Source organism: Cucumis melo, chromosome 7 (assembly GCF_025177605.1).
Source record: "Cucumis melo cultivar AY chromosome 7, USDA_Cmelo_AY_1.0, whole genome shotgun sequence".
Lineage (NCBI taxonomy): Eukaryota > Viridiplantae > Streptophyta > Magnoliopsida > Cucurbitales > Cucurbitaceae > Cucumis > Cucumis melo.
The window spans coordinates 27191256-27207718 of record NC_066863.1 but is presented as its reverse complement, the minus strand read 5'-3'; the positions used below and the strand labels follow the sequence as shown (position 1 = coordinate 27207718).

Genomic DNA, 16463 nt, shown 5'->3' with positions numbered 1-16463 from the left:
ACAAAATTGACCACAATCTAAAATTTGACACAAATTTCAAACTTAAAGAATCAAAAAAATCAAGAGTAATCACGTTTGTAAATTTCAACGAGAACTTCACAACATTCGTACAAGTTAAAGATAGTTTATTCAACCAAGTATATTCATGCCTTTGACTTTTCGTCATTAAAGCCTGCATTGTTTTTAAAAATAAAATGACAAAAAATCGAGCAAACATTGGATAATGATTATTCCGATTCTCTCATATGATTACAAAAACATGATTCTAGTTTTATTATCTACTGCTTACAATATGGTTATAAAGAACTTTCAGCATCTAATTTCATAATTCTTTTATTCAAGAATCAAATTACACATTAGTTAATAATCGGATGAATGAGCCAATCAATGAATAATGCTAAATTTGATCACAATAATTTATACAAAGTTATGAGAAGAAAATTTCAGGAGTTAGAAGCCTACTTAAAAAGTGTATGGACATCTTCAGGACCGAAGCTTTGATGATATCAATTCTCCTTATTTGGAGGAAGCACCTTCATGCAAAAAAAAAAAGAAAGAAAGGCAGAAATTTACTGATCGATGACGTAAACTAACAGTTAAACACAACGAATATAGATAATAATTCTTTTTAAGAGTATGACAATTTGAACCTTCGACCACAAGGATAGGAGCACACACACGTGACCGTTTGAGTTCCATTTTGTACATTGAAGTAATATTAGCATGTAACAGTAACAGTAACTAATTAAAGCATTTAGGCACATAACTTAACTTAGTGGACAAAGCAATTGTTACTCATTACCTTAAAGCTACCAAAATTGTAGAACTAAGACACATGAACTCTTCCCAAATGCACTAAGTTAAAGGAACGAAAATGATCACTTTAACCAAAATAATCCTACATGGACTCCTCCCAAATGCACTACAGATTGGTATCACCATATAAGAAAAAACCCATCCAATGGTTAATTAATCACAAGATACCCTTAAATGACCTCTCCAATTATAACTCGGGTAGTTGATGCTCCTTGCATCAACCAAGAAGTACTTCCTGGTCCAAGACAACCCCCTGTGAATCCTTTGCTTTCGTTTCAATAAGTTCTCAATGCATCCAAGAAGTTAAAATCCGTTTTAATGAAGCCTGTCCATTATTCTAATGGTGAAAAAAGGGAACCGAGGATAAGAACTCTTCTCATAATTCAGATGCAATAGAAGAATTATTTTCTTAGAAAAACATACAGCCATAACGCCACCAAATTTTTTGAGACATAACAACCTCTCTTTCAACCATAGCTGTCCTAATGAATTTCCTCCCGATGGTTCAAAGAAGACCTTAAACAAAAGGAGTTCCCTATTCAACGAAAAACCCTTCTGTCCCGAGGCCTCCTACTCTTCCATGTATGGATCATGATGTGGAGACGGAAGTCTGAGCTATGTGAATCTGGTTTGCAGCCTGAGTATAATAGTTTCACTTTTCTTTCTTTCTTTCTTTCTTTCTTTCTTTCTTTTTTTCTTTCTTTTTTTCTTTCTTTCTTTCTTTTTTTTTTTTTTCTCTTTTTAAATAAGAAATAGAGATGTATATTCATCAAAAGAGCCAAAAGAACAACCTAAAGATAGGGTAGAGGAAACCCCCTCCAATAATATTTAAAAAACGAAGAGAAAAAGAAAAAAGAGCTCTCCGATTGTTAATAATCATATGAAGGCTATAACTATGAAACAATTTGATATAATTTCGTGCACCACCAATGAGTTGTATGCTAAAAGCTCAAGAAGAAATAATCAAATTTATCTTCAAACATCTTTCATTCCTTTCTTTTCAAAGACAGCAAAAAAGTGCACGAGCAGCACATCTCTGAAGGATTTTAGATGTACTTGATGACTTAGATGAATATACATCTCTATTTCTTACAAATAAAAAAAAAGTAATTTAAAAAAAAGTTATTATAATTAGGCTGAGCATTACAACTTAGAATCTTAGACGGTGTACTTGACAATTCAAATGTAGAAGCTTTTGGATGAATTTTTCAGGATAGTGAAAAGGGGTCTCCTTCTAAACGGGATGTTCCTTACTCTAGTTCTGAAACTCTTCCTTTTAGTAAAACATTCTGTACATACCAATTTTGCATTTCTCATTGAAGTTTGTAGTCTCCAGATGCGAGAAATTTATCCCTTCATTTCAGAAACAGAATGAACAAGCAAAGAGAGGGGCTCGAAAACTTTGGTTAGATCCCATTTAGCCTTGAAAATTTCTAAGGGATAGACAAATAGGATTTGGACCTTTGAAGTTTAGAATTATGATCCACATTGTCAATGGGTTTGGAGATTTATGTATAAGCCCAATTCCTTTTGGTCAAAGCCAATATTAGTTTTTGTTTGGTTTTTGGCTGGAATAAAATTTTTGAATCTTTTTGTCCTTGGGGGAGCATTGTGGCAATCTAAGCAATCATCTTTTTTCCAATTACTTGCAAACGTAGAAATTCAGTTCCAAAGTTTGATCAACTCCCCAAGCTGCAGTTTCTGAAATAATAAAGACCCTATTCAAGAACTAGTATTTGGATCTAGTCGTCTTTGGGTTTTCTCCATTCAGCTGGAAATCCTTCAACAGAAACTTCCATGTGGCTTTATTTCATTTTATTTTTTAATTTGAGAAGTAGCAAATTTGAGATTCATGCCCCGTGTACCTATACTTGAATAAAAGATCAATTCTAAAATGAATCACTCAAAATTTCAGAATCGATGAATCCTAAAAATCAAACATCATCTATACTTGCATAAAAATCAATGTGAAGTTTTAAAATGAATCATGCGTAACCAAATAGATTAATGTGTCTATTTGTATGCACCATGCATCAAAAGACCAGGGTACATCTTCCTCTAACAAAGGTTAGTTAAAGAGAGTATGAAAGACGCCTCTACCAGCAATAATAGAACTTTAAATTAGAGAGAGAGAGAGATGGGATTAATAACATACCAAACCAAGAGCTTCCGCAGCGGTGCTATGACTATCTTTACCACAAACACCAATAAACATATTCATTAATGATTCTCTCTGTTCTACCTTCAAGTGTTTCTTCAAGCCTAGAGTCAACATCTCCATCTCAGGCTGGAGAACCAACGAAGATAACATCAGAAAATTTGAGTAAGTGCAAGTTTAATAAGAAAGTTCAGGATACATACCGAGGACTCCTCAGGAGGGAATATCTGGATAATGTGACAGATCTTCAACAACTCCGCATTTGCTTCTGAATGTCTGTCTTGCATCACTAGAGCCTATGGTGTGATAAATTGACTTAGCAGGATCCTCTTAATTCTATATCACTTAAACAATAAAGAAGTTGGGTTTCTTTAGACCAACAACTACAGGGTGATTCTTGTTTTTCTCAAGGTAAGTGATGTGTATTTTAGTTTCAGTAAGGTTATGGCAGAGAGTAGGTTCGGTTTTATTTTATTCAGTTGTAACTTTCTCATTACTAGATCAAAAGATTTTACATATATATATATATATTAGATACATAGTTGAAGACTTAACTGACCATTATCTTGGTTAACTTTTCACAGCCTTGTAGCACATCATCTCTCAAAGTAATATAAGGTTATTTAACTGCTGATATTTTAATTAATATCTCCGTTCACAAAGGCTCAAGCCCACTATTTCTAACAAATCATGGAAAATTATAAAAATATTTACCCAGGCCTGTAAGAAGTACGAACGCATTCTAGCAGCGACAGCAGCAGAAACTATCCTGGCAGCACGAACATTCTCAATGCCAATGTCCTCAGCAAGCCCAGCAACAAAATTTGGACCATCCTCACCATTAATAAGAATTAAGTGTGGGTAAATGGGAGTCCTGCAAATTCCTAAATAAGTTACAACCAGATGAACATTTAAAACCTCAGTATGAGAGAGAGAGAGCGAGAGAGAGAGAGCATATATTCGTAGGAGTACAATTATAAAGTTACCTGCTATAGATATTTAAAACAAAGTCCACAGATGCTCGATAAAATGAATCACGCATATTTTCTGTGTTGAAGGAAACTTTTACTCCAGATTTCCTGCATATTTCACGCAACTGCTCATCCATTCAGGCAAAGAGAAGTGCAGGCAATGATAAAACGATCAGCATGGTAATAAGGAATCAACTACTATTAACAAGGAAAATTCAAACAAATTTGACAATGCCATTCATACATGAAAGTTTTCCATTGCCAATGGAGGAAAAAACTTTTACAAAAATGGTTTGGAAAATAGAATATCAGTCTAATATATTGATTTGCTTAAATCTTCAATATGAAATTGTCAAGAGAAAGAACATGAATCTTCAATATGAAATTGTCAACAGATATGCTTATTTGGCGATCTTTACGGATCCTTCAAATTATAGCTGACAAGATATATTGTGGAACGACTGCAGGTTGTAAGGTCTTAATTATTTGATATCTTAGACTAGAACAGCATTTTTCAATCAATACTATTATCTAGCCAGATCTTATTCACTAACCGAAACCATTGATCCATCCCCTTTACATATTCCAAGCTCAGTATATCCTTTAAGTTAAATTGCTCAGCGAGGAAAACTATTGTATGACATTCTGCTAGTTTGGTTAATGCAATTGGCTTGATGCGAGTAGCTTCAGGTTTTCCTTTCCTTTACACTTACAACGTCAGAAACTAGCACATTCAACTCAGCAGAATCCTCACATTTGCAATGAATTTCAAGTTTTCTTTTTAAAGAAACCATACTTTCATTAAAAAAAAAATGGAAGGATACAAGAACATAAAAAAAAAAAAAAAAGCCCCATAAAATAAGATTCCAACACTAACTACGAAGAGAACTCCAATCTAAAAGAATAAGACAAATGTCATAATTACAAAAGTGTCAAGTGGCTGACACCCAAACGGAAGCATTAAACCCCACCAACTCCCAAACCTCCTCTCCAAACTATGAACCAAAAAGTCTAGATAACTTATTCATATGACATGCCAACTAAAAAAGAAAGGAATAAAAGTTTAACCACGAAAATCTAATAACTTTTAATGGATTATAAAAGAACTAATTGTAACAATACGAAATTTAATTTTTACATTGTGTAGACTGGAAGTAGCTAGGTTTCTGTTCATGTATTGTAAGAAAACTACCCACATCCCAAATCTTATGTCAAGAGGTACTAACCACTACAATCATTGAATTCATAGTATTGTATTATCAGGCAAGGAACATCACATAATAATTATGATCTCTAGAAAAATGACACAGAAGATGAAAGTAATTACCTTTACCATACACACATATATATCCAAACAAATACAGATTGTGCATGAATCAAACACTTCAGTAGACCTTAAATGCAACCACAGATGCTACCATCATGGTATGAATGAGTTTACGTGCTATTTATCCATATACATCATTTACAAAATCCACTAGCACAAAGGTAGAAGAATAAAAACCAAGTGGGCAGACAAATCAAAAAGGCAAACATTTAATTTTCTTCATTCACAACTAGAGTTTTGAAAGTCTTTAATGCTCCCATTCATGTAATTCCACCTTTATCCCGTTTTCCTATTGCTTATTTTTGTGTTCGAAAAGAAAAATGAGAGTGTTGAATAATTCCAAAGTATGAAACATGATGAACGATAGATGAAAATGATGAAATTCAGTAGACCATAAATTCATGTACTCAAAATTCACCCATTGTAGTTTTAAAGAACACCACTCACTTGAACAATATCGTCCTCCATGAAATCCCGCCCACTCATTCTATTGTCCACAAGGGCTGGGAATCAAGTGGGTAAGTTCAGCTTGAATTTCCAATAAAGAGTATAACATAATGGCAATTCGGAATTTATACAGGTTTTTTGGTCAGCAGATACAAAAACAGCTTGTTACTACAAGAATTATGCTTAATGAAGTCAGAATAATAGATAAAATATTATAACATATTAGAAATCTTTGTGCACTAACCTCGGACTAATCTGTTAGCTTCTATCTGATACTCTTGCCTATTCGCCGTAGCATTCCGTCGGGGGACTGCCGGAGGCCACCATTTTGGCAACCTTTCTCCAACCCAAACCCCATTCTTCGAAACTTCACTTGAAATATCAGTCAGAGCCATTGTGTCCGCTAGCACGGGACTGTCCAATAACCCTAAAAGATTGTTCTTCTTCCCCATACCTTTATCTCGCGCTACAACACTCCTCCTAGTCCCAACAACAACCTCTCGTCCACCAAGGCTCCGGTCCCTTCTCACCACAGGGGCCGTATACCCAGAACTAAATTTGTTACCTAAACGAGATACAATCCCAAATAAAACCTTAACTACAAAGACCACAACAAAGCTCAACAGCACCAATTGACCAACGAATTCCACAGTGGAACGACGACAAGAGACGGTCAGCGTGCGATTCTGATCATCAAAGGCAATCAATGTCCGCAAATCATCGAAAGCATCCAATCCCGATGACAGAAACTCGCGAAGGTGGGAGCGAGAAGTGTAGTAAACGGAGTAGAAAAGAGAGGAGGCTTCGGCGGCGACTTGGTCGAGTTCAATTACAGTTTGGAGGTTCGAATCAGAGGAAGAAGATGAGGAGTCGAAGGGATGGTGGGTGGTGGTGCGGAGCTTGGTGAGGCTGTTTTTCCGACGAGTACGACGGCGTGGTTTGAAGCAGGAGAGAGGGGTGAAGAGTGGTCGGGCGTCCGGCGAGGAGAAACGGCGGTTGAAGTGGAGGTTATGGCGAGGGGAAATGAATGGATATGGAAGGAAGAGGCAGAGTGTGGTTGTTGTGGTGTCCATTAGCCCATGTAGAGCAAAAGAATTGGAAGCTCCGTGTTTCCGCACCTAAAATGGCGGAATGATGATATATACAATACAATAAAGCTTTGACGGTAGGTAAAATTCTGCGCTCCGATTTGCCGCCTCTTCTTCCGCCGTCGCCGGAGCTCACTTTCAGCCTGCAGACTATTGCTCACTTCCGGCCGAGCTCCGATTGGCTAGGGTTTTGTTTTTCTTTATTTTGTTTTTGTTATGGGTATCGTTAGTTTTCGCAAACCTATGGAATATGGAATAGATACTTTAGAAAATTTGATTTCTCAACTTTCACAAGAATTTAAACTTTTCATCTCTTTTTCGAGTTTATATACTTTGATCAATTGCATTATATTCGAATGGAGCATTATTAGTTTCTTCGATTCTTGAAAGGAATGTTTTTCATATTTAGCATTTATCGTTATTCATATATTCATCGACCATTTGAAAGAAAAATAAATAGTAATTGAAATTAGGTGTGCCTTGAGTTTTTAAGACTACAATTTAAAGTTTATGAGTTTTTTAGCACGACAATTGTAGGTAAAGTGCAGAGACGAAGTATATGTCAATTACACTTAGCTAAGCTAATTTCAATTTGACAAGTTATAAGAATTATTACCATCGTACTTTAGAATTACGATATTATTACCGTTAAAATCTAAAAAATTGAGGGTTTGCTTTTCAATATCCAAGAGCTTAATTGACAATCTATATAAAATGTTTGGATAAAATTTAGCCATCCCAAAATCACAAGGAATCAAATGCAATCTATGAAAGTAAATCTACCTCAATTATGTTTGGAGTTAATCTAAATTTAGAATGAAAATCAATCGTTAACCTCATAATTTTACACAATTATATAATACGATTGATTTTAAGAGAGATCGTATTATTAAAGATTCCGTGAAAACCACACCTTATTTTTATTCTTCACTTCACACAATTTACACTTTTTTATCCCTCATTCTGTTCATATATTCCTCAGTAAAACAATAAACAAAGATATTAAACCATGACCCAACAAAACAATCAAATTAACAAATTAACCAAAAAAAGGAAAAAGTTGCAAAATATTTACAATAATCTAGATAATGAAAAAAAGCTCAGGACCCACATTAAAAAAATATAAAATATGTCTCATCAACCTAGTTAGACTTGGCTATTCTTTACATTTGGTACAAATTTGGCTATTGAACCATTTATTATTTCAATTCTATTTTGTTAGATTTGGTACACAATTTTTTTAAATTCTTTTTGTTTTTTTTTTAAATTTTATATAAGAGAAGAAAGATGGAATGATAAACTTGAGACTAACCTCATCGACTTCGATACTTTGTTATATTTATGAAAATTTGAAAAAAATATTTATATTAAGATGAAAATTCAAATTTGCCAACATTATCTCTCACCATATATATATCAAAATTGGTAATGTTTAGATTAGAACATTCAAACAAATGAGCATTGTAATTCTGTTTACCATTCCTCGCTTTCTGATTGGTTAACAACCATCATTATTCATTCATTGTTCTTACACTCTAAGTTACGGTTATATATATATTTTTATTTTTTAATATATATAAGACTAAGAGAGTATCGTTCTGAATTTTGGCAGTGGCACGTGCCTGCATTGCTCTCCTCCACACCACGCGAACCGCCGCCCACCAGCCGGTCACCTGCAATCCGAACGCCGGCCATTTCTGCACGCGAACCGCGCCGGCCATCTCTTCCCTCAATCTGCTTCAAGGTTTGTTCGTTATTTCATTTTTCTTTGAGATTCTGTTGCGTTTCGGTTGCTGAGATCATAATTAAATGTTCGTATTTGTTTTATTAATCTCTATCTGGTTGTTATTTGCTGAATAGGTAAAATCAATCCCTAGCTTTTTCTTTTCATTTCATTTATTTTTAGTTATTCAGTTATTTTACTCCCATGGTTGATTCATTGATTCAGCTTCTTCTAGATCTTGTACGACTTTTCTCAATTTGCTACGCGAACCCTAGGATTTTTGTCGATTGGAGTTCTTTTGCTTGTTTGCTTATTTGATCGACTGGTTATTTTAGTTTTTTTTTTTTTTTTTTTCTTCTCATTTTTAACTTTTTGCAGTGAAGGCAGGGAGGTGAAATAATAGTTTTCGGCAGATATGGTTTCCTTCGAAATGAATGACCGCAAGAGTGAGTTTAACTTTTTTCTTATGGATATGTTGTTTTTTATTCCGTTTAGTGGATCGGTTTCATCTTTGAAGTATTTAGTTGTTGGTTTAGGGTTAAGCTACTTGGCTATTACAATCTTGTTGGTGTATTCTATTTGTTGCTTGGTATTTAGAATGATTGGAACAGAGTGTTGTTGGTTTTAGGGGTTGAATATGGTGAATCGGGCTTTTTCATTAATGGCTATGTAATTACGATGTTAATCTAGCATTTTTGCTTCTCGTCTTTGCTTGGATACTTGGAACTGGAATGTGCTGAGATTGCATTATGGTCATCAACTTATTCACTTAGTTTAGTGCGTAGTTATGAGCCCTAGGTTTCTTAGAGATTCTGTGCTGCATATTTTGTTGGGTTTTGTACGTCTACTTAGCAATGCTCATGCATAAAGGAGGGAAGCTATGTGATTTTTTCTAATCATTTTGTTTCTTATATGAATTGTTTTGGTAATGGCATTAATGATGAATTTGCAAATGAGCAGAGATTGGGCTAGGACTTACAGGATTTGGGGTATTTTTCTCATTCCTCGGAATTGTCTTCTTCTTTGACAAGGGATTACTTGCTATGGGAAATGTAAGTGTAGATTTTATATTTTTCTCAACTCAAGTAAAAAGATTTGTAAATCTTGTTTCATTCTAATGTAACCTCTTAACACCACATCTCTTCTCTGGTTCACCGAATCAGATCCTGTTCTTCTCAGGAGTAACTCTCACCATTGGACTCAAGTCAACCATGCAATTCTTTATGAAACGTCAAAATTTTAAGGTTGGACATCCTTGAGAGACCTTTCCCCGTATGTTTGTTCTTTGGTGTGCAAGCGTTTTTGTTTGACAGTGTACTTTTCATCATTTATGCAGGGAACAATTTCTTTTGGTTTAGGGTTCTTCTTTGTTATCATAGGATGGCCAATCTTTGGCATGATATTGGAAGCATATGGTTTCGTTGTCCTTTTCAGGTTTGTTGGATATAGATGGCCATTTGTGAGAATTTGGATTTGTATATAGGTATCTTTTTACTCTTTGGCCATGCTGAATGTTGATAAATTATGCTGTGCAGTGGCTTCTGGCCAACTTTGGCAGTCTTTCTTCAGAAAATTCCTGTTCTTGGATGGTTATTTCAGCAACCATATGTCAGATCGGTTAGTTTGTGCTTTTCCATTTAATAGTTGTAATCCGTTGTTTGAATAATTTTTTAATATATGGATATTGTTTCCTTCATGGAGCCTTTTTTTCTAAAAGAAAATTAATTTTTTTATGTGGAGTTCCATTATAACATATTGTAAGAAAAGGGGCTGTAAGAAATTTGCGCCAATTGGCGTCTTCCCTTCCATTTTCTTTTCAATTGTTAGGAAGATGTAGTGGAGAAATGATGACCAAAGCAATCTCTTATATACTGTAACGATAACCTCCTGATGCAACAATTAGAAGGGGAGGGAATGTTAACTTGAAAGATTTCTGGTTTCTTGCAACAAGCTGCTTTAGCTAGTATGAGGTAGAGAATGAGTGAGGAAGATGATAGAACACGGATATATTTTAATATAAATGATAACCAAAATACATGATAAACCAAGTTATTCGAGGTACTTGGACCCTCACCTCTTGAGAACAACTCTGAGATCTCTCAAGCCCTTGACTCTCATGCCCTAGTTCATATACCAAAAATTGCTTACCTTCTTCATTCCCCACCCCATCATTTTATAACCAAATTCCCTAACATTCTCCCTAACTAATTACTAATGTACCTCTAATATTCCTCTAGTACCAATCCTAAAAGAAGAGTAAGGGAATATAAGTGGTTAAAAGAGAGGGGGGTAGGGGGAACTTTTAGGTGATGATGTAAGGTGAGGGTATTAAGTTCAATGAATCTAGTGTAGCGAGAGCATTGTGGCATTTCAGAATACCTAAATTTCTATCTTTGGGTTTTCATTATTGCGATCTTTGGCCTCTAGTTAAAAAATCTTCACTTGCTCAACATTAGATTTCTCATCCACCGACCATTTTGATCAGATCTCTCATGTTTGTGTTTCCCTCCAGTTGAATTTGTTTGTCTTTTGTTGCACATTGCATTGCCATCCAAACCAAAGTTTGCCATCTAACCTAACTTGAACACATAGGGTTGGGTTGGATTTGGTTCCCTCTCTAACCGGATTGATTGGGTGGGGAACTAACCTACTCAAAAGCGCAAGTTGGTCTAAAAAAACTTTAACCCAACGACCCAACTCAACTACATCCCTATCATTTGCAACTGAACCCAGCTCCTTATGATCCAATTTTTTTTTATGAATTAAACACTAAATGAAATAATACAAGGACATACGAAAAAATCAGCCCACCAAAACACCCCAACTAACAGAAGGGGAACCTACTAAGTAGAATGTTGCCAATAGACTAGTTACAAAATAGCTTTGAAATTGAAGCCCAGAGGAAAGCATGAAATCTAGCCAAAGGCCCCTCCCTCTCCCTACCCCTAAAGACCCGATCGTTCCTCTCAGCCTTACTGTCCCAAAGAAATGATTGAGGTTGGGTCAGTTGAATCATTTCTTTATGACCTTAGCCAAGGAAATCTGTAGGATCATAGAGTTTTGGTGGATGGTTACTATGACTTGAACTTATTCTCTCTGAATATTGTCATGCCCTTCACAACAACTCATGAAGGGTAATATCTCATGGAATGAGCGTTGAGATGCTTCCCAAAGCTGATGACAACCGTGATCATTGTTTCTGCTTTGGCACATCTGAACATGGTAGAGCCTTTAATCATTGATACAGATGCCCTGGGATCCTTCCTTCTTGATATATAGGCACAAGGCAATCGTTGAGTGCAATATAGTCGAAATAGTGTTGATTATGACTTATTGGAGAAAATATTTGGTGGGGTGAAGATTTGCTTTCAAATGGGAGCTCAGAAGTTCCAAAAATTGTTCAGAGCATGGATTGGTTGGTGGTATTAACCTAATGCGAAGAGGATAAGATAGGGGCATTGTGAGGAGTAAATATAAGGATTCTCAATTCAAGATATCTAGTGGGATCGCCTTGCTTTCATAACACCTTTATAGTTATGCTTTTATTTATTTACTTATTGTTATTTATTTTAAATTTGGGGCATGTTTTGTATATCATAGCATTAGTCTCTTTTCCCATCCCGGTGCACTTCTTAGTTTGCATTTCTATTTAGCTTCATGGACTAGTTATTCTCCAGTAAATCAGTTAACATTGTTTGAGTTTTTTATTCAAATTCCGCTTACCCATTGTAAATTTTTCTCAATGGCCGATTTATATGTTCTTTTATTTTTTATGTTGCAGTTCTTCGACAAATATCGGGGTAGACGTGTACCTGTTTGAGCCAGGGATGTTATAAAATTGGTTTGTAGGTGAACTTGTAAGTTGTAAACCACTCTTGCTTGGAAGACCCAGTCTTTTGTTCAGATGGGGAGAGTAGATAACACTTCGTTGGCCGTTGATAATGATGAGAATGAGATTGCTTTGTTATCCAAAAAAAAAAAAAAAAAAAAAAAAAAAAGAAAATAAAGGAAAAAGAAAAGAAAGAAAGAAAGAATTAACAAACAAACAAACAAACACAAACTCTTTTTTCTTTTCTTTTCTTTTCTTTTTGGTTTTTGATAATTTCATTTGTGTAAAAAGTACTCGTGACGTGTAGCTGAAGATTCTATAGTTTTTAATTTTCAAAATTCTTAGATGTCATTCTTTGTATTTTAGTTGGACGAGGAAAGGATATGGTGAGACCTCTATAGGTTACTAACGTGGATTTCTATATAATAGTAAAAAATATTGATGTGTATCTGTAGACCCTGTCTAAGGATTAAAATTACTTTTGTGATTTTCAGAATCAAGTGAAATGAAAAATTGAAATGATTTTTAGTGATTAAACGCAAAGTAGTTTTATTTTAAAATCACTCAGTTTGCTTGTTTAGGTTGTCTTTGGATGGTGGAAAGCTTACATTTAAACTATGGTTGAAAGTGGAGAAAATTTTTGTAAAATGACGTGAATATATGGGACTAGAAACCAATTATAATCCTTATTTAGTGCGGGATTATATGTAGAAGTTAATTTTGTCTTATGTTCTTTGATAATATATTTCCACTAAATATTAACTTTCTATAGAAGCTATTTTAAACAATAAATTTGTAGTACCGTATAGTTTATAATGCATGCTTTAATTACCCAAAAAAATATCAATAATCTCTAATGACAACTAAAAATATTAACAAATATAGCAAGACATTATGATGTGCAAAGAGAACAAAATCACGTTATTCGTATACAAAATGTCATTTGCACAAAAATCGAAGTAAAAAAAGAAGAAATGAAAACAAGAAGCTCTTCCGCGGAAATTCTAAGGAAGGTCTATCCGTAATCTAAAATGACTTGTTTTTTGTTCGAAGAAGATTGCCAGCTTTGTTTATGGCTTGAAAGACATAATCCTCACTCGAGCAATTTGATGAATGTGTCATCATGAGGTCACTAAAACCGTTTTACATACACAGCAATAACCACAAAAAAAGTATATACTTGCTTTGAATATCGATCATTGGGGAGTAATTGCGAACATTGCACGCAAAAACTTGATTCTCTACTCTATCTATTGATTCTCCTTTCGGTTCCTTTGCCTAAGATTTGATTTTCTGCTCTCATCTGTGATTGCATCAACTTCCTTATCAGATCTAGTAAAAAATCTTAACTACTTTTAATTCTCTGTTCATTTCCCTTTCCCGAGTTTTCATGAGCTATATTCTACTCTTTTTCTTCTTCCGAGAATCTAATATGAGACTCTCTTTACTTCTGTTCCTAGTATTTTTCAACTTTGTCATGCTTCTTGTACAAACACCTTGTCTTCCTCGAATCTGGAAGTCCATATCCAACTTATTAGCTTCTTGACTAGCGTGCAACGAATCCTTTATTACATCATTATTCTTCCCCTCATTCGAGAAACTTTGCTCCTTGAGATCTTGATGGGAATTTACTTGTTGAGGTCCTTTCGGGGTCTCTAGTCCAAATTTGAAAGTTTTTGTTGGACTACCACTAGAATTTGAGTTCTTCCTAGAGAGGCCATGACCATGACTAGATTCTCCATAAGTGGACAAACAGAGATCTCGCAACCTAGTTATTGCAAGATTATCCAAGTCAGGTTCTAAATAATGACTTGTACCTTGGTCGTTGGAATGAGTACTTGCTTTAAAACACTCGAAAGGGGATTTTCTATCCGAACTAGATCTCATATAGTCTTTCCAATTGAAGGGAAAACCAAGAAGGAAATGATTGTACACCTGCTCAAGTTTGCATGTCATGAACTTTCGTCAGTTTCTAAATACTTACAATGATGCTCAGGACATGATATGTTTAACAAAATAGTCCACCCATTGGCAATGACTCGAACAGACAGTTAGGTGAAATAAGAACAATGCCCTGAAAACATACCTTTGGTGGAAAGCCATTTTCAAGTGTTCGTGGTCTATTTATGAAGCCACTGATTGAAATGATAATGCCATCGGCTGCCTCAAGAATAGTAGTTTCATGTCTCTTAGAAATCGCTGCAGAATAAAATGCTCTTATCCCAGCTCTTCTGAAACAATGAATCATAATTTTTCTTGAGCACAGACCACTAATTTCCATTCTAAAAGAGGACAGACTTAATATACAGTATCTGAGAATGAAAAGTAACGAAACTATCGTCTTTCTATGCAATCAAACCAAAGAAAGGAAGATCAGTCATCTATTATAAATATCTCCCCCTAGGACAATGAATTATGCATAAAGAGCGTGCGGCTTCACTTTTGCTCCTTCAGCAGATTTTTTATCACCTCCTTTATTCTCCAGTTCTATTAACTTCTTTCCTCCTTTCCCTTCTCAAGAACTAATTCTGGTTCTATTTTGATAAGAGATAACCTGAAGAGAGTTGCACAATGAGCTTTCTAGAATTTGAAAGCTGAAACCAGTTGGAGTTTTTATGGTCAGGATACCAACACCAACTAATAATTTTATTCCCAATGAAAACCAAAAACACTAAAGATACTCCCCATAAAACCACCAAGTATCATAGTTAAAAATACAAAAAATAAGACAAATATTTTAACCCTCATACTCATGGATGAATTCCAGTATCAAAAACTAAGATAACCAAATCGAACTAAAATACGTACCTTAGTTAAAAGTAAAATACATGTTCAATCTTCTTCCACACATTATATAGTGGGTTATTGAGAAGATTTCAATCAAATTTCAAAACTTCACCAAATTCACTTTAATATCAAATATTAGAATACATACAGTGAATAATCTATCTTTTGGAACAAAATTTAGTCACTCAAACATATTTCTTCAAAGAACAAACAGAAAAGAAAAAAACGAAAAGAAAAAACAAAACAAAACAAAACAAGGGAAGCAGATAAGAAGCAGAAAACCGAACGAGTTAGGGGAAGCAATGTCTTACTCTCTGGATGTAAACCCTCCGATAGCCAATCCCTCGCCATCGTTAGCCTTTACCAGCCACCAATCGAACAGAAAAACCTAAGAGAGAGAGAGAGAAAACACAGAAAATATGAAAACAAACAATCAGATATGAGAAAGTGATGTACTGGAGGGAGAAATAGAAGAAAAACGTACTGATTTGAGTGAGGAAGGAACGATGGATGTAGAACAGGTAGCCGGAGTGTTTGGCGTCGTGGTGGTGGCTTTGAGCTTCCGGTCGGTCTTGAAGGAGACGGAGGGGGGAGTGGCAGAGGCGGAGCTTCGAGTTCTTGGTCTGGTGCCCATGATGACCAATTAGGCGGGAAGGCGAAGAGAAGAACTCCCAATTTAATCGTTTCGTCCCCTTTTTATTCAATGCCTATTTTCAAATATATTATACTTTCCCATATTATTTTTAATTTCTTTTTACTTTAAACTATTTTTATTTTTCTAACATTGTTTTTTTATTATAATAATTGCAAAGATGAGATGAGAGTTAAGACTTTCATCTAATTATGAAAGATTATACTAACTACGGTTAAGTCGTAGAAGAATTTAAAAATATTAGGAAAAAAACGAGTTGGGACTAAAATAGATGGACATAGGTATAGAATGGAATACAGACGATTTTCTTTGTGCTAAAACATTGTTCAAATTTAAAAGTGTTTAATTGGTTAAAAAGAATATGTATAATAAATAGTTGGTTAAATTATTAGAGTAGATCTTATACATTCAAGACGATAGAACTTCTAAAAAAAACTTCTCAAAAGGGCTTAAATTGACACTTACAAAAAAAAATTAAAAAAAGAAACAATAAAAGACAAATATAATAATCAAGTTCAAAATATTAATAGATATAACATCATACAGAAAATATATATATATGTATAACAAAATTCAGATCCAACTACCAAAGTATATAAAAGAAGTCTATCATAGAAAGATTTTACTATGACGAAAATTAAAAGCAAGAGAGAGAAACCAATGTA

At 34.6% G+C, this 16463-nt stretch overlaps 3 protein-coding genes across 7 annotated transcripts; 1 reads left to right on the top strand and 2 right to left on the bottom strand.

Moving 5' to 3' along the window:
• Positions 1-296: 296 nt before the first annotated feature.
• LOC103494526 (uncharacterized) lies at positions 297-7107 on the bottom strand. 2 transcript variants are annotated; one of them, XM_008455742.3, is made up of 7 exons: positions 5964-7107; positions 5720-5775; positions 3961-4070; positions 3689-3848; positions 3178-3270; positions 2972-3103; positions 297-533 (listed from the first exon to the last, which is right to left on the bottom strand). In XM_008455742.3, exons 1-7 carry the CDS (start codon positions 6790-6792, stop codon positions 507-509), a joined length of 1407 nt encoding a protein of 468 aa, XP_008453964.2. In that variant the 5' UTR covers positions 6793-7107; the 3' UTR covers positions 297-506. The 2 variants fall into 2 exon arrangements, with proteins under 2 accessions (XP_008453964.2, XP_016901548.2); XM_017046059.2 differs by lacking the exon at positions 297-533 and adding an exon at positions 586-2681.
• A 1254-nt stretch (positions 7108-8361) lies between these two features.
• LOC103494525 (vesicle transport protein GOT1-like) lies at positions 8362-12813 on the top strand. Of its 3 annotated transcripts, none has more exons than XM_008455740.3 (7): positions 8362-8551; positions 8909-8976; positions 9491-9582; positions 9694-9774; positions 9867-9964; positions 10066-10147; positions 12312-12813. In XM_008455740.3, the coding sequence occupies exons 2-7, from the start codon at positions 8946-8948 to the stop codon at positions 12348-12350; spliced, it is 423 nt and encodes a 140-aa protein (XP_008453962.2). In that variant the 5' UTR covers positions 8362-8551; positions 8909-8945; the 3' UTR covers positions 12351-12813. The 3 variants fall into 3 exon arrangements, with proteins under 3 accessions (XP_008453962.2, XP_016901587.2, XP_008453963.2); XM_017046098.2 differs by having other exon boundaries at positions 8384-8551; positions 8918-8976; XM_008455741.3 differs by having other exon boundaries at positions 8384-8551; positions 8914-8976.
• Positions 12491-15923, bottom strand: LOC103494524 (uncharacterized). Of its 2 annotated transcripts, none has more exons than XM_008455738.3 (4): positions 15631-15923; positions 15458-15534; positions 14446-14587; positions 12491-14294 (listed from the first exon to the last, which is right to left on the bottom strand). In XM_008455738.3, the coding sequence occupies exons 1-4, from the start codon at positions 15778-15780 to the stop codon at positions 13755-13757; spliced, it is 909 nt and encodes a 302-aa protein (XP_008453960.2). In that variant the 5' UTR covers positions 15781-15923; the 3' UTR covers positions 12491-13754. The 2 variants fall into 2 exon arrangements, with proteins under 2 accessions (XP_008453960.2, XP_008453958.2); XM_008455736.3 differs by having other exon boundaries at positions 14446-14590; positions 15631-15919.
• Between the last annotated feature and the right edge of the window lie 540 nt (positions 15924-16463).

Bases quoted from the DNA above. Each gene is read 5' to 3' on its own strand.
- LOC103494525 (XM_008455740.3), top strand. From the start codon at position 8,946: ATGGTTTCCTTCGAAATGAATGACCGCAAGA. The intron at 8,977-9,490 runs GTGAGTTTAACT...GCAAATGAGCAG, and splicing joins CGAAATGAATGACCGCAAGA to AGATTGGGCTAGGACTTACA. The intron at 9,583-9,693 runs GTAAGTGTAGAT...TCACCGAATCAG, and splicing joins GATTACTTGCTATGGGAAAT to ATCCTGTTCTTCTCAGGAGT.
- LOC103494526 (XM_008455742.3), bottom strand. From the start codon at position 6,792: ATGGACACCACAACAACCACACTCTGCCTCTTCCTTCCATATCCATTC. The intron at 4,071-5,719 runs GTGAGTGGTGTT...ATGGATGAGCAG, and splicing joins TGGAGGACGATATTGTTCAA to TTGCGTGAAATATGCAGGAA. The intron at 534-2,971 runs GTATGTTATTAA...TTTTGCATGAAG, and splicing joins CTGCGGAAGCTCTTGGTTTG to GTGCTTCCTCCAAATAAGGA.
- LOC103494524 (XM_008455736.3), bottom strand. From the start codon at position 15,780: ATGGGCACCAGACCAAGAACTCGAAGCTCCGCCTCTGCCACTCCCCCC. The intron at 14,591-15,457 runs GTAAGACATTGC...TCATTGTTTCAG, and splicing joins GGAGGGTTTACATCCAGAGA to AAGAGCTGGGATAAGAGCAT. The intron at 14,295-14,445 runs GTATGTTTTCAG...AAACTTGAGCAG, and splicing joins AAAATGGCTTTCCACCAAAG to GTGTACAATCATTTCCTTCT.